At 45.4% G+C, this 20,742-nt stretch overlaps 4 protein-coding genes and 1 long non-coding RNA gene across 7 annotated transcripts; 2 read left to right on the forward strand and 3 right to left on the reverse strand.

The window, feature by feature from the left end:
• Positions 1-2,740: 2,740 nt before the first annotated feature.
• Positions 2,741-7,394, forward strand: LOC123877821 (protein ABHD1). Of its 2 annotated transcripts, XM_045924738.1 has the most exons (5): positions 2,741-3,021; positions 3,095-3,264; positions 4,530-4,740; positions 5,925-6,632; positions 6,665-7,394. In XM_045924738.1, exons 1-5 carry the CDS (start codon positions 2,917-2,919, stop codon positions 6,734-6,736), a joined length of 1,266 nt encoding a protein of 421 aa, XP_045780694.1. In that variant the 5' UTR covers positions 2,741-2,916; the 3' UTR covers positions 6,737-7,394. The 2 variants fall into 2 exon arrangements, with proteins under 2 accessions (XP_045780694.1, XP_045780702.1); XM_045924746.1 differs by having other exon boundaries at positions 5,925-7,394.
• Positions 6,858-10,311, reverse strand: LOC123877857. The gene is made up of 3 exons (XR_006798691.1): positions 10,139-10,311; positions 7,586-7,777; positions 6,858-7,422 (listed from the first exon to the last, which is right to left on the reverse strand). It is a non-coding gene; the product is annotated as an uncharacterized LOC123877857 (long non-coding RNA).
• A 2-nt stretch (positions 10,312-10,313) lies between these two features.
• Positions 10,314-12,336, reverse strand: LOC123872908 (the record flags this gene model as incomplete). The annotated part of the gene is made up of 3 exons (XM_045917500.1): positions 12,042-12,336; positions 10,668-10,843; positions 10,314-10,397 (listed from the first exon to the last, which is right to left on the reverse strand). Coding segments are annotated over exons 1-3 (333 nt in total), but the record flags the coding sequence as incomplete, so codon positions are not given.
• Positions 12,337-13,125: 789 nt separating this feature from the next.
• LOC123872134 (zinc finger protein 706-like) lies at positions 13,126-15,029 on the forward strand. Of its 2 annotated transcripts, none has more exons than XM_045916293.1 (3): positions 13,126-13,464; positions 14,513-14,670; positions 14,752-15,029. In XM_045916293.1, exons 2-3 carry the CDS (start codon positions 14,527-14,529, stop codon positions 14,839-14,841), a joined length of 234 nt encoding a protein of 77 aa, XP_045772249.1. In that variant the 5' UTR covers positions 13,126-13,464; positions 14,513-14,526; the 3' UTR covers positions 14,842-15,029. The 2 variants fall into 2 exon arrangements, with proteins under 2 accessions (XP_045772249.1, XP_045772253.1); XM_045916297.1 differs by lacking the exon at positions 13,126-13,464 and adding an exon at positions 13,843-14,202 and having other exon boundaries at positions 14,411-14,670.
• Positions 15,030-15,058: 29 nt separating this feature from the next.
• LOC123872126 (DNA repair protein complementing XP-A cells homolog) lies at positions 15,059-19,121 on the reverse strand. Its single transcript, XM_045916280.1, has 3 exons — positions 18,738-19,121; positions 18,085-18,404; positions 15,059-15,488 (listed from the first exon to the last, which is right to left on the reverse strand). Exons 1-3 carry the CDS (start codon positions 18,807-18,809, stop codon positions 15,059-15,061), a joined length of 822 nt encoding a protein of 273 aa, XP_045772236.1. The 5' UTR covers positions 18,810-19,121.
• Positions 19,122-20,742: the final 1,621 nt, after the last annotated feature.

Raw genomic sequence — 20,742 nt, forward strand, 5'->3', positions numbered from 1 at the left:
TCCATTAAACAATCAAATTATGGTTACCTTACTACTTCTGTATAGTATAGTACAGAATGTTCGCCATATTGTTTTGCTTGACACCCAGTGTTGTCATCCTATTAATTTAAAAAAATATTTATAATACTTTTTAAACTAAATGATATTTTAATGACATTATAAAATAAAGATAACAGTATGAAAATTACTGCGAAAACAAAAGAAAGTAATCTTGTTGTTTGAAATTAAATAAACAATGAATAAGAACTTTGTGAGCTACATCATAATTCGTACCATAGAAATTATTTTTTTATGCTTGCAATCCATTAGACAGTGACACACTCCAATTTATAGACCTCTCGCTCGGCTCGTTTTTCCGCTTAGAATAATTGTATTAGAAATTGGACTTTATGCTAATGCAATAGAATTTATTTTTGCAGGGAATTAAAGCTGAAGTGCACAATCATGTTTAGGTAGCACGTCTCTGATCAGAGGTGATTGCGATCGTGGGTTTGTAGCTGGCATTGTTTGTAGTTGTAACAAGGAAACTATACAAGTATGGACCCTGTCTGTGCCGGCGCTCGCCGACACACGCACGCACCCCCTTAGAGGGCTTTCCAGTCAGTTTTAACAAAAAAAAAAACACTGCAAAAAGGCAGAGCACGCCCGCCAGCTTACACCAACACAGACGAAGTCCTTCGTGGTCTGGTGGTCTGTGGTCCTGGCAGTCATACAGACCATCATACAGACAATAGAGCTACAACCATAGACTATACGCAACAGGCGTTGCTAAGTAAAAAAGTCGAAATTAGTCATCAGGGGGCACGGCAGTGCCCGAAGCAGTGCCCCGCCAAGACGAGCCAAGCGGCGCCGTTTAATTCAAATTCAAAATATTTTATTCAACTAGCTGATGCCCGCGACTTCGTTCGCGTGGATGTAGATTATTTTAAAATTCCCGTGGCAACTCTTTGATTTTACGGGATCAAAAATAGCCTATGTGCTAATCCAGGGTATAATCTATTTCCATTCTAAATTTCAACCCAATCCGTCCAGTAGTTTTAGCGTGAATGAGTAACAAACATACACACACACACGCACACACACACACACATACAAACTTTCTCCTTTATAATATTAGTGTGATTAGACTTTTACAAGTTCCTTTGAATCGTCAAAAGCATCTACCACTGGTTCGGGATGCCTTTCCTACCGAGAAGAACCAGCAAGAAACTCGGCGGTTGCTCTTTTCAAAGATTTGATAAACAATATTATGCCATGTATATAATGTTCGTAAAACTATTACCTACATGACATAAGATATTTTAAGGCCATGAGGAAAAGTTTGTTCGACAATTAAGTACTAATTTGTATTGTACTTGGTGATGGTCGTACAAGCTATTCCGGGGTTAAATGTCATTTCAGATAAAAAATCCACGAACTGTAAACGGCCAAACCGTACTTTTTTAACCAAGATGTAGGATTTGTAGAATGAGAGCTTGTAAGTAGAGTTATTTGTTATTTATTGTTATAAATGTGATATAGGTAGTCAAGAGCATTTAAAAGCATACTTTGGACTTGGGATAGCTTCCATGGCCAGCACAAATCTAAGCTCAGCGAGGGGCTTGGCTCTACTAGAGATCTCAAAACTTTTTAACCGTAAAAACATTATGAACTTGTGAGTCTTGGCAATCTTTACATGCTTTACATGAAGTGTTTTTGATGGGATTTCATATACAGCATTTAAAATGTGTCTGCATCTTATAGCTATATTTAGCACTAGGTAAGACGTATTGTATTTGAGCAGCTAAACATGATAGATTGCAAGTCCTATCAATGGTTTGTATAAATCTTTTTTGATGTACAAACAGGAATGGCTTTCCTTATTTCTATTTCAGTTGAAATTACATAAAACTTGCTCGATTTTCAACATTGACATTTTCAAAATATTCCCAACTTGAGGAAATTCTACTTCCTGGCAGCCTTTGTGCTAACATCTGCGCCCCCCTGTCAATGTCACTCAAGTGCCAGCAGAGTGTTATCGAGGCCTTGAAGGCCTTGTCGGACTTTTGCATAGGACTTTTGTTGTTCCTCTTTATGGAGTACCTAGCGTGTAAAGAACAAGAATCTCAATGGTTTGTGCTGTGTGGCATAACAAAAAGCCACTAAGAATCTCTATGGTGTTTTTTTTTCTCGTCTGGCTTTACACTGATTAGCCAATGTCAAGTTTGTAGTTATTTACAAGTTAAGGAAACTATATGTGTATGGACTTCGCCTGTGCCGGTGCCCGCCGACATACACGCGGCACCCCTTTAGAGTGCTTCCCAGTCAGTTCCACCACCAATAAACAACAGCAGAACACAAAAAAAAACCAGCCACTTCTCAAAAAAACACCAAAAAGTCACAACACGCGCGCCAGCAAACGCCACCACAGACGAAGTCTTCTCAATGGTGTAGACATGGTGTTTATAGAGTTATATGCATAGTGTCTGACTTCATCTGTGATGGCGTTTTCTGGCGCGCGTGCTGTGCTTGTTTGGAGTGTTTTGGCTGATTTTTGTGTTAGTTGGTGTTGGAACTGACTGGGAAGCGCTCTAATGGGGTGCCGCGTGTATGTCAGCGGGCGCCGGCGCAGACGGAGTCCCATAAAGAAACGATAACTTGAAAATATCTACAAACTTGACATTGGCTAATCAGAGTAAAGCCAGATTTAAAGAAAAAAAAAAATAGTGTCCGTGATTGTTGCATTGACGTTGACTATTCTTTTGGACAGTGACAATGGTGACAAATGATTGCAGTCAGCTGTGCATGACATGACATCAAAAATACTTTTGATTTATCAATTCGTCGTCAATCGTCTCGGCCTGTGATATTAGCATCTAGCGGTATGATAGTTAAGCTAAGTTTGAGAGCAACGTGTGAACCGGTCGCGCGCTCAGCATGCTAGGGGCGTTGGTGTATATGTGCGAGGTCCGCAAGGAGCTGCTGGTGTGTCTGTCGCTGTCGCTGCTGTACCTGGCGTACTACCTGCTGGAGGCGGTGAAGGTAAGCGGGCGGGGCGCGGGGCGCGGGGCGCGCGGCGCGCGGCTGGCGCGGCGTGACGTGTGGCGTGTTGCAGCGGCCGCAGCTGCACTGCCGCGCGGGCGACTTCCGCGCGCTGCTGGAGGCGCGCGTGCCGCTGCTGCGCGAGGCGTACTGGCCCACGCCGTGGTGCGTGGAGGCGCGCCTGCAGACCGTGCTGGGCTCCGTGCTGCGCTCGCGCCTGCTGCCGCCGCAGCGCTACCGCCGGTCAGTGCCCACTGAACTTACCCCTGCACTTCTCTCCTATTAAGCTTCTTTGGCCTTATGAATTCAAATTTACACTTGGGCACTTTATTTGCATTAAGTAATAAACTAGTATTTTAACTCAACCTATTTTTCTCATTCAAAAGGTGCTTTCAAAATATAAAATGTGCCCCTCAACCGCTGTGGAACAAGCCTTATCATTGTAAAATCAGTGGATACATTTCACTTTTATTGCCTCTACACATATGAATCTGAATTTATAATATTGATTACTAGATGACTAACCGTGACTAACATCAGTGGGGATTTAGGTTTTCAATTGATTTCCAGAATAAAAAGTACCTAGGTCATAAGTGTTTTAAGTTTTTTTAATCCAGTGGGAACTCTTTAATTTTCTGGGACTAAAAGTAGCTTGTTTGTCAAAATGAGTCAAACTGATGAGTCACAAACGAGGTAATAGACACAGACACATTTATAATATTAGCATGGATTTAATCCCGGCTTCCAGCATTTAAAATATTTCAATAATGATTTAGGATGTGCAATATAACATTCTGTTTCAGAAGTAATATTCATAATTTCCAACAACTAAGAAGTTAGCTGCCGGGCTTGCACAGGTGGGCTTTCACTAGATAAGTGTGTTATTACAACAGGGTATATTATGTCCTTCCTCCTTTGAAACATTGAGGATGATAATAAACCTGTATTAAATTTTAGTGGAAAATTCAGGTACTAATTTTTATCACACCTCGAAAAAAATGTATATTATATTGTGTATTTAATAAAATTATGATGTGTTATGGAATAAAAAAATCTACTTTTACTAAGCTACTACACTGATTGCCATTGAGTTGCTGTTACTTGTTCAGGAGTTCCATCCTCCATCCCCAAACTCATATTCAAATCTGCACTAAAACTTGAAAACTTGACAGTACGCACAACCTTTGTAAAGAGAAAGTACTGTCAAAATTGGCCAAGTTAAAATTACAGGAGTACACAAATTTCAAACCCCTATTTTACCCCCTTAGGGGTTCAATTTCAAAAATCGTTTCTGAGCAGATGTCTACAACATAATGGCTCTCTTTAGATCTCTATAAAGGTAACATTGCAGTCTTTTATGATACTAGTAGAGAACTGAAAATGTAAAATGTATTCTATTAGAATCAGGTTCAATTTCGACAAAATGGAGCTTCAATAGCTCAACGGGGGGGTTCAGCTAGCTCCCGGCGTGTCTCGCGTCGCGAAGTAGCAAGTGTGTGTGCGCGCAGTGAGGTGCTGCGGCTGTCGGACGGCGGGCAGGTGGCGCTGGACTGGGCGGAGCTGGACGCGCGGCGCGACCGGCCCGTGCTGCTCGTGCTGCCCGGCCTCACGGGCGGCGCGCACGCCGACTACGTGCGCTGCCTGGTGGCCGCGGCGCGCGAGCTGGGCGCGCACGCCGTCGTGTTCAACAACCGCGGCCTCGGCGGCCTGGCGCTCACGGTCAGTACCGCACCACGAGCTCATGTGACGCTGTCGGGAGGTGCTGCGGCTGTCGGACGGCGGGCAGGTGGCGCTGGACTGGGCGGAGCTGGACGCGCGGCGCGACCGGCCCGTGCTGCTCGTGCTGCCCGGCCTCACGGGCGGCGCGCACGCCGACTACGTGCGCTGCCTGGTGGCCGCGGCGCGCGAGCTGGGCGCGCACGCCGTCGTGTTCAACAACCGCGGCCTCGGCGGCCTGGCGCTCACGGTCAGTACCGCACCACGAGCTCATGTGACGCTGTCGGGAGGTGCTACGGGCGGTGGTGCCTCTCGGTCGTGGTCAACAACCAGTACCGCACCACAAGGAAACCACGTCAGCCGTATGGAGCAGGTACGACTTTGCTGCAACTGTATTTTCTATCTACTTATGATTTTTTAATAATGAAAATCTACATCTGAAATAAATAAAGAACCTTTGATTTTCCATAGTTTCCGTAGTATAGACTATATATCATATATATGACATACATATCGCTCTTAATATAAGCACCGGAAATGTTACTCGCACGTCAATCATTTCGCTATCTCAAAATTGTTGATCGACATCGCACAAGTCATCCATCTTCTTGATATCTGAAATATCCCGAGGAGCGGCCGATACGTGCGCGGCCTCGCACGACGCGGCGACGCTGCTATAAGTTATTAAGTAAGGTTTGGCGGATTATTTCAAAAGCTTTTGGTTCCTTGTATAACTTACAAATTACTTAAAGGACCAAGTTCTGCTGTTTTTTCTTTCGATACAATGAAATGATCCATGACACTATGATGAATGATGACATGACATGAAACTGAGTTGATTGGTATAAAAAAATTTTAGTCAATTTCATTGATTTTTTTGAACAACTCACGCTTGACCAAAAAATTGACTATGCCAAGATTGTTCTCACAAAAAGAGCTGAAGTTTTCCAGGACAGTTTCTCTGTACCTAAGGTTTTGGATTTCCCCATACCTATTGTTCCAGTTAAAAAAAAAAACACACTGTATAATATAACGTAATAATTATATCTATTCAGCTCTTTTCATTTATATTTCTCCCAGAAAGTTACAATAGGGAGAAACAGAAAGAAAAAGTGGACAGGGAAGCATTTACTCGTATCTCTATAAGAGATGTCACGTACTGACGGTGGGCGGTGGTGTGTCAGCAGACGCCGCGGCTGTACTGCGCCGTGTCGCACGACGACCTGGGCGAGGTGGTGGACGCCGTGCGCGCGCGCGGCGCCGCGCCGCTGCTGGCCGTGGGCGTGTCGCTGGGCGGGCTCATCCTGGGCCACTACCTGGCCGCGCACGGCGCCGCGGCGGCCGCCAAGCTGCGCGCCGCGCTCGTGGTGTCGTCGCCGCTGGACGTGGAGGCGGGCGCGACGTGCATCGAGGCGCCGCCGCTCAACGCGCTGCTATCGTGGCACATGGCGCGCAACCTGCGGCGCACAGTGCGCGCGCACGCGCCGCTGCGGCACGCGTGGCCGGCGCTGGAGCGCTGCCGCACGGTGCGCCAGTTCGACGCGGCCTTCACGGCGGCGCACTTCGGCTTCGCGTCCGTGGACGCGTACTACGCGGCCGCCACGCTGCGCGGCCGCCTGCGCGCCGTGCGCGTGCCCACGCTGTGCCTGCAGGCGGCCGACGACCCCTTCCAGCCGGCCGCCGTGCTGCCGGCGCGCGAGGCGGCGCGCAGCGCGCGCGTGGCGCTGGCGGTCACGGCGCGCGGCGGCCACATCGGCTTCCTGGAGGGCTGGTGGCCCGCGCCGCCCGCCACGCCGCCGCAGCGCACCTACATCGCGCGTCTCGCCGCGCAGTACTTCCGCGCGCTGCTCGACGAGCCGCTCGCCGCGCCGCCCGACGACGAAGACGACAACGACGACGACGCCGCCGACCTCGCCGTGCGCCCGATCGCCTAGAGCGCACGACTACACAGCACACAACGTTCGCACAACTAGTTTATCGAGATATTTTTAAGATTTAAAACCGTATTATTGTCGCTTTACTAACGTTAGGTCAATTACATTTATACTATATACACGAGGTCGCTCCTCGCGCGCCGCGGCGCACGCGAGCGCACGGAGCGACCCGCGCCAGCCTTTTTATAATTTAAGCTAAAGATAATAATTAATCAAATTGAAGAGACGCCTCATCGGGGAGCATTTACTGTTAATAGAATATTATATCGTTATTTATTTGTAAGAGAGCTACAGCGCCGCCGCTCCCCTGCGCGGGAGCGGGACAGGAGCTACAGCGCCGCCGCTCCCCTGCGCGGGAGCGGGACAGGAGCTACAGCGCCGCCGCTCCCCTGCGCGGGAGCGGGACAGGAGCTACAGCGTCGCCGCTCCCCTGCGCGGGAGCGGGACAGGAGCTACAGCGCCGCCGCTCCCCTGCGCGGGAGCGGGACAGGAGCTACAGCGTCGCCGCTCCCCTGCGCGGGAGCGGGACAGGAGAGGGGACAAGCAAACATCGTCGCTGGGGTAGCACTTTATTGTACGCGTCGGAGACGCTTTCGTCCGAAGAGATAATAATGCACAATCTGTGATCCGGGAGCGGGCCGCCGCCCCCTAGAGTATTTACACGCGCGCTGCGGCCGCACATATCCGACTTTTTATCGTTTTAATAAATAAATATGCATTTTTGGTGCGTCGTTTGATTCGTCTTCCCGGCCTCGCCCCCCTCACAGCAGCGGCGGCTCGGCGCCCAGCGCGCGGCAGAAGGCGGCCACGACGCGCTCGGCGCGGCGCCGCCGCTCGGCGTCGTCGGCGGGCGGCGCGTCGCGCGCGGCCGCCAGCGCGCCCAGCGCCGCCGCGAACGCCTCCGCGCGCTCCACCGCGCCCTCCTCACAGCAGCGGCGGCTCGGCGCCCAGCGCGCGGCAGAAGGCGGCCACGACGCGCTCGGCGCGGCGCCGCCGCTCGGCGTCGTCGGCGGGCGGCGCGTCGCGCGCGGCCGCCAGCGCGCCCAGCGCCGCCGCGAACGCCTCCGCGCGCTCCACCGCGCCCTCCGCCTCCGCCTCCCCCACACCTGTGCTTCACAAGTGTAGGCTAACATACACTAGGTTTATAGGTACATGATTTTATTAATATTCTGATTTCCGACTTATTACTATTCAACGGAGCCAAGTAAGGTCTCTGAATCTACTCGAGTGAGTTCATCATCATCATCATCATCATCAGCCTGTGGACGTCCACTGTTGGACATAGGCCTTCCCTAAAGAGCGCCACCACACCCGGTCCTCAGCCTTCCTCATCCAGCCACTTCCCGCCAGCCGCTTTATATCGTCGGTCCATCGTGCTGGAGGGCGTCCTACACTACGCTTGCTTAAACGCGGTCTCCACTCAAGGACTTTCCGGCTCCAACGGCCGTCGCCTCTACGACAGGCATGGCCTGCCCACTGCCACTTCAGCTTGCTAATAGTTTGGGCTATGTCAGTGACCTTGGTTCTCCTGCGGATCTCCTTGTTTCGGATCTTATCCCTCAGGGAAACTCCTAACATAGCCCTCTCCATAGCTCGCTGAGCAACTTTGAATTTGTGTACAAGGCCTTTTGTCAGTGTCCACGTTTCAGCACCATAGGTGAGGACGGGAAGGACACACTGGTTGAAGACTTTTGTTTTCAGGCATTGAGGAATTGACGATGAGAAATTGACGACGAGATGACGAACTCGAGTGAGTTATTGAGTCTGAATTGCTGAATTTAACTAATTACTTTAAATGTAAACATAATATGTAAATGGATGGCCTTCAGCCAACCTTCAGCCGAATATTGCATAAAAAACCGGCCAAGTGCGAGTCGGACTCGCGCACCGGGGGTTCCGTATTCAGGTATTTTTTTCGACATTTCGCTTGATAAATAAACTAAGTATACCATCTATACTTAATATTATAAATGCGAAAGTGTGTCTGTCCGCTACCTTTTCACGGCCCAACAGTGTAACCGATTCTGACGAAATTTCGTACAGGCTTAGCTTATATCCCGGGGACGGACCTAGTCTACTTTTATCCCGGAAAATCAAAGAGTTCCCGCGGGATTTCTAAAGACCCATCTTCTTAACAGATTTGTATGAAATTTGGTAACGAAGTAGCTTGCGTCCCTGTAATCGAAATAGGCAACTTTTCATCCCAGAAAATCCCACGGAATCTATAAAAATCTAAGTCCACGCGGACGAAGTCGCGAGCATATTCTAGTTATGCATAAAAATAAATAAAAATCTGTTTTAGAATGTACAGGTAAAGAAGCCCTTTCCCAGGTACCCCACTTGGTATAGTTATCTTACTTTGTTTAAACACATTTTTATTTTATTTTTAATGATGTAACCACAAATTCATGGTTTTCGGAATTATTCCTTTACTTGTGCTATAAGACCTACCTACCTGCCGAATTTGATCATTCTAGGTCAACGGGAAGTACCCTATAGGTTTTCTTGACAGAAACGACGGACGGACGGACAGACAGACAGACAAAAAACCCTAACCCTAGGAACCGTTAAAATTATTGTTTCCGTCCTAATGCCTTGTTTAGAATTGTTTGAACAAATTGGGCCTTAACTTCACATCTTTAATAGATGGCGTGTTTTCTATTGATGATTTGTTCCAATAAAACAACTTAGTATTTCTGCTCTCGGCAATATCATTAACACTTATACTAAGAATGACCTCCCCAGTCCCCTGGAAACCCATCTCTGCTGCTCATACCAAGCAATCCCTACTGAGTCCCCGGCTGAGGAGTTCAATTCCTTGCAGCACCAGGATTGAGGAGTTGGGACTTTGAGTTCAATGATGTAGTCTATGCTGGATATTTTAAGTATTATTTCACCAGGAACAGTTCCTGAATCCTTATGGTTTAGCTGTGCCCGCATCAGCGTTCATCAGGGATGAAAAGTTGCAACTTGCGAGTTTGATCACAAAGTCCTTACTTGGTACCTACATTTTAGAATTAGGAATGAAATTTACGACTGAAAATTCTTATGGCTTAGTAGCTGTAAGAACAGTTTCTACGGCTTGCAGCATCAGGATTGAGAAGTTAGGACCCGAAGTTCAATGGAATCGCTCGGTACCTAAAATTATAGTAGATCACCAGTAACAGTTCCTGAATCTGTATAGTGCAGTGCTGTACCTTGCACCATCAGGGTTGACGAGTTAGGACTTGCGAGTTTAAAGTCGTAGCTTAGTACCTACTGCCTATAGTACCTTCGTAGTGTAATACAACCAACATTCCTAAGTCAAAGGATTCGATCCTTAACATTTCTTTACCGTGATTTTAAATCAGAACATCCCGCTTCTGAAGAAAATTCTTTCTAAAGAAGTTTTTAGTTCGTCAAATATCGCTATCTCGCTTCATCGTATGATGGCGTCCCTCCCACTCGCGCGCCTGTTGTGTACTGACCTGTGTGCGCGTGCTGCAGGCCGCGCCACGCGTGCGCATGCAACGCGTCGCGCACGCGCTGCACGCCCACGGCGTCGGGCGGCGAGTCCGCGGCGGGCTCGGCACGCTCCGCCAGCGCTACGGGCTCGTAGCCGCAGCGCCGCGCCCAGGCGGCCAGCGCGCCCGGCAGCCGCGCGCCCGGCGCCAGCACGAGCCGCACGGCCGCGCCCGCGCCGTGCGCCGCGCGCCGCGCCTCCGCCGCCGCCGCCGCCGCTGCGCCCTGCGCGTCGTCAATCATAATCAGTTCACTGGCCCCGTAGGCGCTTTCTTTCATCTCAAAAAATTAAGGCGTTTCTATGAAATTTATGAAAACTAAGTTCAATTAAAAGTAATAAGCGGCGCCGTCGGGCGCCGGGCACGGAGTTAGTGTATGTGACTGTGTGACCTGCTCAGTGACGCAGATGACGTGCGCCTCGAGCAGCTCGGCGGCGGGCGGCAGCGGCGCGCCGTCGGGCGCCGGGCACGGAGTTAGTGTATGTGACTGTGTGACCTGCTCAGTGACGCAGATGACGTGCGCCTCGAGCAGCTCGGCGGCGGGCGGCAGCGGCGCGCCGTCGGGCGCCGGGCATAGCTCCACGTCCGCGCGGTAGTATTTGTTGACGAGGCGCCACACTCTGCCGTTGCGCTGTTTTCTGTCACTATCTGTCACTTCATTGTCGATTATTTCTGAAGTCAAATGAAAATCAAATATTATTAAAAAGATAAAGGCAATTAAGATACAATGTAATAATATGTATATGGCAAATGATATTGAAGGAGTCTAGGACATTGTGCTCGACTGACTCGTATATCACTGTGTAAGCACTTGAACTGTCACTGCGCACACAGGACTCCTCCTCATTGGAGTCCAGTCGCACCGTGGTCATGCGAGCCCGTCGCATTATCAGTTGAGATAAAAAAGAGGTAAAAAACAAATGGAGTTTTGTCCATCTCAAGCTGCAATATCAAATTGGCATCATCAAATCCCTTGAAGTATATTTTTACTAAAAGAGTTGCACACAACTGAAACAAATTGGCTCGTTGTACACCATCTCAACACTAAACTGATAAGTCTAGATGCAGTGTAATGCTGCTGTGCAGAGAGTGTTTTGACAGGAATTACATCAGTTCAGACCTGGCATTTTGGTTTACAGATTGTGTGCACTTGCAGATTGCTCGTGGATGTAAGAGATAAAAACTCAAAAACATATCAGTCCAGTGACAAACTCAACTTGCAGCAGATGGTTTCTCAGTCAGCAGTTAGATTGTCTAGTCATCTTATTATAATAATAATAGTTTTTATTGTCAGGCATAAAAAAACCCATATACAAATAAAATTACAATAGAATATATGTTACATTAAAAGCATTTACTTACATTAGATTAACTTAAGACTAACTGAAATGGTTAAAAAAACTCATTTCAGATGTCACAGGTCACAGGTATTATTTTCTGTTCTTATCCTGGTGTACAGACAACCAATAATTAAAAATAGGGCTGGGCATCCCTTCACAAACAACCTTGAGTATTGTATTGTTAGAGCTCCGAAGTCTTTCCCAAAAGGATTATGAACACTTAGTAACTTTTAGAGTAACACTTGGAACAGTTAACAGTCAACAGTTAACAAATAACCGGAGTAATATACTACTCTCTAACCAAGTTGATAGATCAGTCAGTCATGAGTGTTAGGTGCCTATAAAAGTTTATGAAGTTATAAAATTTAATATTTGTTCTTTGGTACCTACCTTTATGATTTATGTAAATCTCCGACAAAGAAGTTTCCATTCCTAATACAAAAACCCAAGAATATGAAACTGGTGGTTAATATAAGACTAGCTGATGCCCGCAGCTTTGATATAAATAGATAAAACGATTTTAAACGTACCTGATATTAATTTCGAAGCGGTTGCTAAATCTAACGCACTGACTAATATAAGAGGCAAATAGTTTTCAGACATCCTATATTTTCCTATTCCTATTTTTCCAAAATAAACCTCTCACCGCAAAATTATTTTCTAAATGTAGGTACTTAACTATCACTGAGTGTCGTTAACTTAAGTTAATAACGTTGTAAACATTGTAAATTGTTGGCGGTTGCGTTAATTATTATTTTATTTTGTTTGTTGTTGACCATGACTATAACCACAGATCACTATATACGTCTGAAGGACTATAACGTATAGTGTAGTGATAGTGATAGTGATTAGAATAAATACTCTTTTTGACCATGACCAAAGAGAATATAATCCACAGAACATTATTGGTATAATCACTACATACGTTTTTAACCATGACCACCACAGAAGACCACAGACCCACAGAATTCCTGGTCTATGCCCACAGACTAATAACATATTGTTGACCACTTGACTCATTGACGTGACTTGACTGCACTTTAGAAAGACCTTACACTAGTAAGTGTAAGGTCTTTGGCACTTTATGAGGCACTTTACGGCTTACGCACTTTATACACTGTTACACTGTAGTCTATAGACTGCACTTGACCACCCATGACAAGTGACCAAAAGCAGGGAATAGACGCAAAATAGTACAAAAGATAAACCAGCACAAAAATTCAAAAATTTGGCAGAGGTTGAAAGGGCGATCTACTAGCAAACACCTTACAACGTGTTTCGCTTGCTTGTAGTGAGCTGGCAATTGGCATGCGAGTCTCCCGACCCACTTCCCCTCTACTGGTATGCCTTCTACTGGCACGTGAGCTACTGGCACATACTAGCAGAATCTCATCTCGATACACATGCGAGTAGCTCGACTTTGCTGGTAACTAGCATGCTTTTGTGCGAGTAGCATGTGTATCACAGAGTATATCCAAATATCTAATTTATACAAACCAGCCAGTGACCATAGACGGTAGACCAATAATACGGTCTATCTCTGGAGTCTATGGATATTACACTCACCTTTCATAGAGCCCTACGGATTCGTGGTCTGTGACACTAGGTACCTACCTACACAACTTACCTACTTGTCCGTTTTGTCAAAAAGCTTTTGAAGTTTTGATTCATTCGCGAAATTCATCTGTACAAACTACAACCTACATAGGTACAACCTACCTATCAGGTACGGGGGCATTATTATTATAAAATACAAATTGGACTGGCTAAGAGCAAAAAATAATTGAGTAATTTAGGTACAGTAATTTCAACCAGAAATATCACTATTCCCTTCAAGTACCTACTGTGTAGGCTTGCCGACATTAATGTATCCGCGACGTGTTCAGGAATAACATCTGTGTGTTACAAACTCGCATTCCATCAACCTATCTAGCACCTGGAAAACACCTTAAGGTATGTACCTATTGTCTTGTTTAGTGATCGATTATTTTTTGCCAGTACATTTGTCGACTGGCATTATGTATTTATTTAGTCTTATCAGGTAGGTCAAGTACCTATTTAATCTTTTGATTTCAATTAGCTTTACTTGTACCTATTTATTGAATAATGACGAATTTCATGTTTTCGGGTGGGTACCGAGTCTCTGAACTTCATAATGTTTAGTTCTTTCAAACAGTAGGCAAGGGCACTAAAGTTAGGTACTTTTTGGGTTTGAAATTTTATTTATTTATATAGTATCTAACAATTACTTATTAATTAGGTAATAGCTTAGTAAACAAACAACCACTTATATCAAAATCATCATATTAGTTGTTCTCATTATTTCCATTCAAATCAGCTGTATATCTACAACATTTACAATAATTTCCAGAACTATCTAAGTTACCACTAACAGTTGACATAATCTTAATACCTTAACTTTAGAGCATCAATGTCATTGCAACATCACAGTCAAGAGTTGCTGGCCAGTGGCAAAGCATTACTTTCTAATCTCTGTATATTATTACATTACAATACAATATATAAAACAATTTGATCTGCATGATAACCATTTTAATAAAATAATAATTGTTAAGTAAGATTTAAGGTGTGATAGTATGTAACTTGTCTACAAAATATATCTAGTCAGGTGATCATTTGAGGTGCTGTGTGAGTATTTTGCACGGTAGGAGTGTGTCACCATTTTAATAAGTATCTGTGTATCTGTCATTTTAATTTATTCTTTATTCTTTCTTTATTTGCATTCATGTCTTCATCACAAAAAATATTATTACAACATGAAGCCCCGTCAGGGCGCTGCAAAGTATAACATTGGTGATTAAAACAATTACAATTCTATTGTTAACAATTATGAAAATTATGAAATGTAAATAACAATTTTGAGTTAATTTAATGGTAAGTATGGTATTGTTTTGACACATCGTGGTGTGCATTAAGCGTTAAGCAATATAAACACAAACATATTATGGTGATTTTAATGAACTCACTATATATTTTATAGGAAATTAAAACGGAATGGCTCGAGGACAACAGAAACTTCAGTCGCAGGCAAAAGCTGCGGAAAAACAGTCAAAACTAAAAAAACAACAAGGACACAGTGCCACGGACCAAAAGAAGGCAGCGCAGAAAGCGCTCGTCCACGCTTGCGTCGTCTGCAAGGTGCGTACAGAGCTCTGTGAGATGGTGGCCGCCGGCTCCCGGCCGCCGAGTGGAAATGTAACCGTCCATCTCTTGTTGCAGGCCCAGATGCCGGACCCCAAGACTTACAAACAACATTTTGAAAATAAGCACCCCAAGAATGATCTACCCGAAGACTTAAAGACTATTTAAATGAGATGTATTATCCGTCGCCGCGACACCGACGACCGCCGCCGCGCCGGGCGAGTCTGAGCTCCTAGTGCGCGGCGAGTCGGCGGGCGGCGGACAGCACGACGCCTGTTACATTTCATATTTTTTATTATTATTTATAAGAGCGGTCGGGACGGTCGCTGCCGCGGAAATACACAGTTTGCCCACACCTCTCGCGTTTGCCTTCCGCAGCCCGCCACTACATCTTCTCGTAGGTCTCCACGAGGCCGCACGCGCACTCGCGCCGGTACTCGTCGCCGCGCACGCGCGTCTCGGGCCCGAAGGCGTGCTCGTGCGGCGCGCGCGGCGCCGCGAACAGGCTGGAGCGCACGTCCATGCGCAGCGCGCGCAGGCGCCGCCCCGCCGCCTTGCGCTCGGCGCGCTCGCGGCGCTCGGCGCGCGCCGCGCGCTCGGCCTCCAGCGCCGCCAGCGAGCCCCACACCTCGCACGCGCGCGCCTCGAGCTGCGCGCGCAGGTAGAGGCGCATGGGCGGCGCGTGCTCGCGGTGCGGGTTGGGGCGCGCCAGCGCGCGCAGCGGCGGCGGGCGCGCGTCCAGGTCGCAGTCCTGCAGCAGGAACTCGCTCTTGGCCTGCGTGCGCGGCAGCAGCGCGTGCGCGCCCGCGTCGTCCCTGCGCACATGGACACACTCCTCGTTGCACATGCCCTGTAGCTCCGTACGTGGGTACGGAGCCCAGCGAAAGCCGATACTGATTATTGAGCGGTTTTAAAAGAAAACTAAAAGTACAGAAAATGTCACTTGTCGTGTTTGTAACCCCGCCCGGCTTTGATACTAGATTCCTCGACAGATAGATGAATGCGAAACTGAACACGGCCGATCGGCGGAACCGATTGTGACGACATTCCGTACAGGGGTAGCGTGCACTGGCCAGTTCCAGGAGTCCACTTTAGTATACTAATAAATAAAATTGAAGTATCTGTCTGTAATTTCGAAATATCTAGGTACCTCATATGAAGCTCATATGGTTATTTGAACGGTACCATAACTGAATTTACACGTTTTTAAAATTTTTGTCTGTCTGTTTGAACGGGCTAATCTTCGGAACGGCTAAACCGATTTTGACGGGATTTTCACAGACAAGTATAGGATTGACCAGGGCGTAACATAGGCTACTTTTTAACCGACTTTCAAAAAGGGAGTTGTGTTTTTCTACCTACGTACACCAAAATCTCAGAGATTTCTGAACAGATTTGCGTAATTTTTTTTAAATCGATACTTGTTTGAACAAACTTTGCACCTTGTTTCATAAAAAATTTGGACTAAAAACACTTTGTCGTTGACCTTGAGGACCCAACTCCTCAACCCTGATGCTGTAAGGAATTGCATTCCTAACCCTCGGGATTTTTAAAGGATCATCCGTTTAAATGTTTTTACGTGGTACAGAACCACGTTGCAACCCGGGGAAATCAAAAATTCCCACGGGATTTCAGACCCTAAATCCACGCGGGCGAAGCTGCGGGCATCAGCTAGTATACATAGGCTGCACTAAAAGTATCGGGAATGGAATATTTCCACTGTCCCTGTTATAATAAAATCTTTTTAATTGAAAACTCCTAGGTTTTAAAAATCGAATACCATTTATTTATTTAGAAAAAGATTCTCGGTCTTGTCACAAGGTCTTGTCAAACTTGTTTAGTCGTTGAGAAAATGGAATTGACTCGAGAAAATTTTAGAGTGATGATTTATTATGACTTTCGAAGTGGTTTAACACAAAAAGAGTGTGTCGACCGGATGATTTCTGCATTTGGTGATGAAGCCCCTCAAAAACCACAATTTATCGCTAGTTTGCTGAATTTCAACGTGGATGTGTCAAGCTCAGTGATGATCCCCGTCAAGGTCGTCCAAAAACTGCAGTCACCCAAGAAAACGTTGATGCTGTGCGTAAGCTGATTGAGGAAGATCAACATGTGACATACCGCGAAATTCAGGCAACTTTAGACATTGGCATGAGTCAAATACAAATATTCTTGCATGAACAGTTAGGTGTAAAAAAGTTGTTTTCCCGATGGATACCGCATTTGCTCTGTGAAGAGCAAAAAGCGGCTCGCGTTACTTGGTGCGTCAGAACTCTCGAAAGATTCCACGTAGGATCCTCAAATGCTGTATACAACATCGTATCAGGTGACGAATCCTGGATATACGCTTACGAACCCGAAACAAAAAACCAGTCACGAGTTTGGGTGTTCGAAAATGAGTTAAAGCCAACAAAAATTGTTCGTTCACGAAGTGTTCCAAAAAAAATGGTGGCTTCGTTTGTCTCCAAAACCGGCCATGTTGCGACTATTCCTCTTGAGGGACAAAGAACAGTTAATGCTGAATGGTATGCTAGCATTTGTTTGCCACAGGTCGTTTCTGAACTCCGTAAAGAGAACTGCAACCGCCGCATCATCCTCCATCACGACAATGCGAGTTCTAACACCGCGCACAGAACAAAAAAGTTTTTAGAGCAAGAAAACATAGAATTATTAGACCATCCGCCGTACAGCCACGACCTAAGCCCTAATGATTTCTGTACTTTCCCTAAAATAAAGAATACATTGCGTGGTCAGAGATTTTCATCACCTGAAGAAGCTGTGGACGCCTACAAAACGGCCATTTTGGAGACCCCAACTTCCGAATGGAATGGTTGCTTCAATGATTGGTTCCATCGTATGGAAAAATGTGTCAAATTTCGCGGAGAATACTTCGAAAAGCAATAAATACATTTTTAAATAGTAGTGTTGTGTCACTTCCTTGATTCCCGAAATTTTCAGTGCCGCCCTCGTATAATAAAAATGTGACCCAAGCGTTGTCCCCTCTACTCTCTGGCATTGGGTTTTGTTACCCAAAGGGTAAAACGGAGCCATATTAATGTCACTCTGATGTGTCTCTGCCAGTCTGCCTGCGTGTCACAGGTCTCCAGCTCGTAGACGAAATGAGTACCTGACAAACCGGAAATTTTGGTATTTGGTGTAGAATGTTGGCCAGAAAATATGTAATTGAATATTGAGTTAGAAATTCTTATTTTTTAGAGGGACTCCCCTATATGAGAAAGGAGCCAGAGTTTTATTTTACAAAAATGGAGGTAAAAAAAAGTCCCCGTCTTCATACCCCACTCGGAACACCCGCTATACCCGAGATCACCTAAGAGAGCTTACGCCTTTGCGGCGCTCCAGGCTTGCCAAAGACCTAGTGCGAATGTATCGTGTGTGTACGAGAGTGGCGACCTGCAGGCGTCGCACACGCTGTGGTCGAAGGTGTCGAGCAGGAAGGATTGCGGGAAGCGCGTGCCGCACGCCAGGCACGCCGGCTGCACGCTGCGGTGCACGAGCGGCGCGGGCGGCGCGCGCGGCGCCGCCTCGGCCGTCGCCTCGGGCACGAAGCCGCCGCCGCAGTCCGCCGGAGGCGCGGCGGCGGCGCGCGCGGACCGCGCCACGAGCCGCGCGTCGCGCAGCGCCCGCGCGCGCAGGCGGCTGCGCTCGGCGCGCGCGCGCTGCGCCGCGCTCGGCGCCGCCGGCTCGCCGTCGCCGTCGCTAACCATGTTGCACTGCGGAAACGATAAACACTTATTTTAATATAGGTAATGTACCACTTAGTAACTTGACCAGTAAAATATAATAATCTTCATACTAAGTACTGTTCATCTTTATTTGATAAATAAAGATGAACAGTTATTTTAATGGTGGGGAAGTGAGAGCCACTCTATGAGAAAATTAATTTTCTTCAATATTTTTGACTTTTTCTCATTTTACTCGCATTAAAGATACATTTTCATAAACAAATTATTTCTATCCATGAAGCCAACCACACATGCTCGCAGCTCGCATGCCCTTCTGAAGATATTATACTTCATTGAATAAATATCTGTCCGAGTGAAAACCTGCAATAGTTGGCACGGGCTCACACAGTTCTGACTGCTAGTGACACTGGTGATGCCGCTGGAACCTTGCATTGCCTACAATCATGTTCAGTAAAACATTTAAACATTTCTTTTATATGAATAGATATCTGTGCCCTTTTCCAAAGCTTAATGCAATAAATACAGCAATGTATTGAACTAAGAAATAAAGGGTGCTAATTAAGCTAACTTAAAATATGAATAGATGCATATTGGGATGCCTTGTGGGCACCGGTGGGTTGAAATGTTACATTGATGCCCCCTAGAGGCCAAACACGTTTGAGTACTTACTAGAATAGCCAAAACAAATCTTGATAAATATAATATTTGCAATTTGCTAAATTGGTAGCGTACCTACTTATGAAAATTTTCAAAAACCTAGGTATGAAGTCGAGCGAGCATATTCAAACAAAATTAGAAATCCAAGAGTGACGCTCGCCCGACTTCATACCTAGGCACATTACAAGTGTAGCTAAACAAAAGTTATTTTTTACTTTTTAGTGTTTGTGGTTTTGAAGTCCGTTTTATTTTTCTTTTGAAAATTTTTTATTTCACAATTTTTAATGGCCCCACTATACTATAATATGCTATGCTCAGTTAAAACACTACTGTTTACTAAGCTATTACACTGATCCATGGAGGAGTTCTGTTCTGCATCTGCGAAGATATTTCAGATCAGATCATTAGATCTTCACCTTTATATGGGACCACCTGCACACAGTATACCCTTTCAAACAAAAAAATATATTTCCAAATCGGTCCAGGGGTCTTTGAGTAATTGGGGAACATACATAAAAAAAAAAAAATAGGTTCAGATGAATTGAGAACCTCCTCCTCTTTTGGAAGTCGGTTTAAAATGTATTTAAAAAATCCTTAACTTTTGGGCACTGTATCTACTTACAGTGACATAATTATTGTTACTTAAACACATGTTAGGCATTACCTACTATTAAAAGATTAATATCTTATAGGTAGGTAAATACAGCCACAATGAGCAGATTAAATCTTATACCTACTTAAATAATTTTGTGCTATTGTAGGAACCATTTGAATACCTACCTACCTACTTCGAGACCAAATTATTACCTACTTAATATCTTCTGCTGTATGGTTGCAGAAGTATTATACTAAACATGCCATACTTGCCTAAAGTTTAGTAGTACTGAATTTAATAAATATTGATTGTTAGTCCACTGTTACATACTAATTTTATTTAATACATAAATAATTATTCAAATGATTCAAACAAGATACAACACACTGTAGTCTTTGATTAACAAACTAAGAACTGATTGTTATGAAATTATAATTCAAAAATCAACGCAAACTAACATGAGCAAACAAAGAGTATGTAATTCCACTTTCCAGTATATTTAAGTACTCCGTGGTTATATATTCAGCATTATCTATGATCACTACTGTGAGCAAAGTGCAAAAATGGGACTTAGTCTGTGTTGGTGTAAGCTGGCGGGCGTGCTCTGCTTTTTTGGAGTGTTTTTTTTTGTTAAAACTGACTGGAAAGCGCTCTAAAGGGGTGCTGTGCGTATGTCGGCGAGCGCCGGCACATACGGTGTCCATACTTGTATAGTTTAACAAACTTGTAATACAAATCCCACCAAAAACATTTCATGTAAAAAGGTAGCCAAGACTCACAAGTTCATAATGTTTTCACTGTTAAAAAGTTATGAGATCTCTAGTAGAGCCAAGCCCCTAGCTGAGCTTAGATTTGTGCTGGCCATGGGACCTACCTATCCGAAGTCCAAAGTAATATAGCTGCTCTTAAATGTTCTTGACTGTATCACATTTATAACAATAAATAACAAATCACTCTACTTACAAGCTCTGATTCTACAAACCCTACATCTTGGTAAAAAAAGGACGGCTTGGCCGTTTAATGTTCGTAAAACTATTACATGACATAACATATTTTAAGGCCTTAAGGAATAGTTTGTTCGACAATTACTAATTTGTATTGTACTTCGTGATG

The sequence above is a fragment of the Maniola jurtina genome, chromosome 2 (assembly GCF_905333055.1).
Source record: "Maniola jurtina chromosome 2, ilManJurt1.1, whole genome shotgun sequence".
Classification (NCBI taxonomy): Eukaryota; Metazoa; Arthropoda; class Insecta; order Lepidoptera; family Nymphalidae; genus Maniola; species Maniola jurtina.

Bases quoted from the DNA above. Each gene is read 5' to 3' on its own strand.
- LOC123872126 (XM_045916280.1), bottom strand. From the start codon at position 18,809: ATGCAAGGTTCCAGCGGCATCACCAGTGTCACTAGCAGTCAGAACTGT. The intron at 18,405-18,737 runs GTTTTCACTCGG...TCGTTTCCGCAG, and splicing joins GCCCGTGCCAACTATTGCAG to TGCAACATGGTTAGCGACGG. The intron at 15,489-18,084 runs GTCGCCACTCTC...CCATGTGCGCAG, and splicing joins AGCGTGTGCGACGCCTGCAG to GGACGACGCGGGCGCGCACG.
- LOC123877821 (XM_045924738.1), top strand. From the start codon at position 2,917: ATGCTAGGGGCGTTGGTGTATATGTGCGAGGTCCGCAAGGAGCTGCTG. The intron at 3,022-3,094 runs GTAAGCGGGCGG...GGCGTGTTGCAG, and splicing joins ACCTGCTGGAGGCGGTGAAG to CGGCCGCAGCTGCACTGCCG. The intron at 4,741-5,924 runs GTCAGTACCGCA...GTGTGTCAGCAG, and splicing joins TCGGCGGCCTGGCGCTCACG to ACGCCGCGGCTGTACTGCGC.
- LOC123872134 (XM_045916293.1), top strand. From the start codon at position 14,527: ATGGCTCGAGGACAACAGAAACTTCAGTCGCAGGCAAAAGCTGCGGAA. The intron at 14,671-14,751 runs GTGCGTACAGAG...CTCTTGTTGCAG, and splicing joins ACGCTTGCGTCGTCTGCAAG to GCCCAGATGCCGGACCCCAA.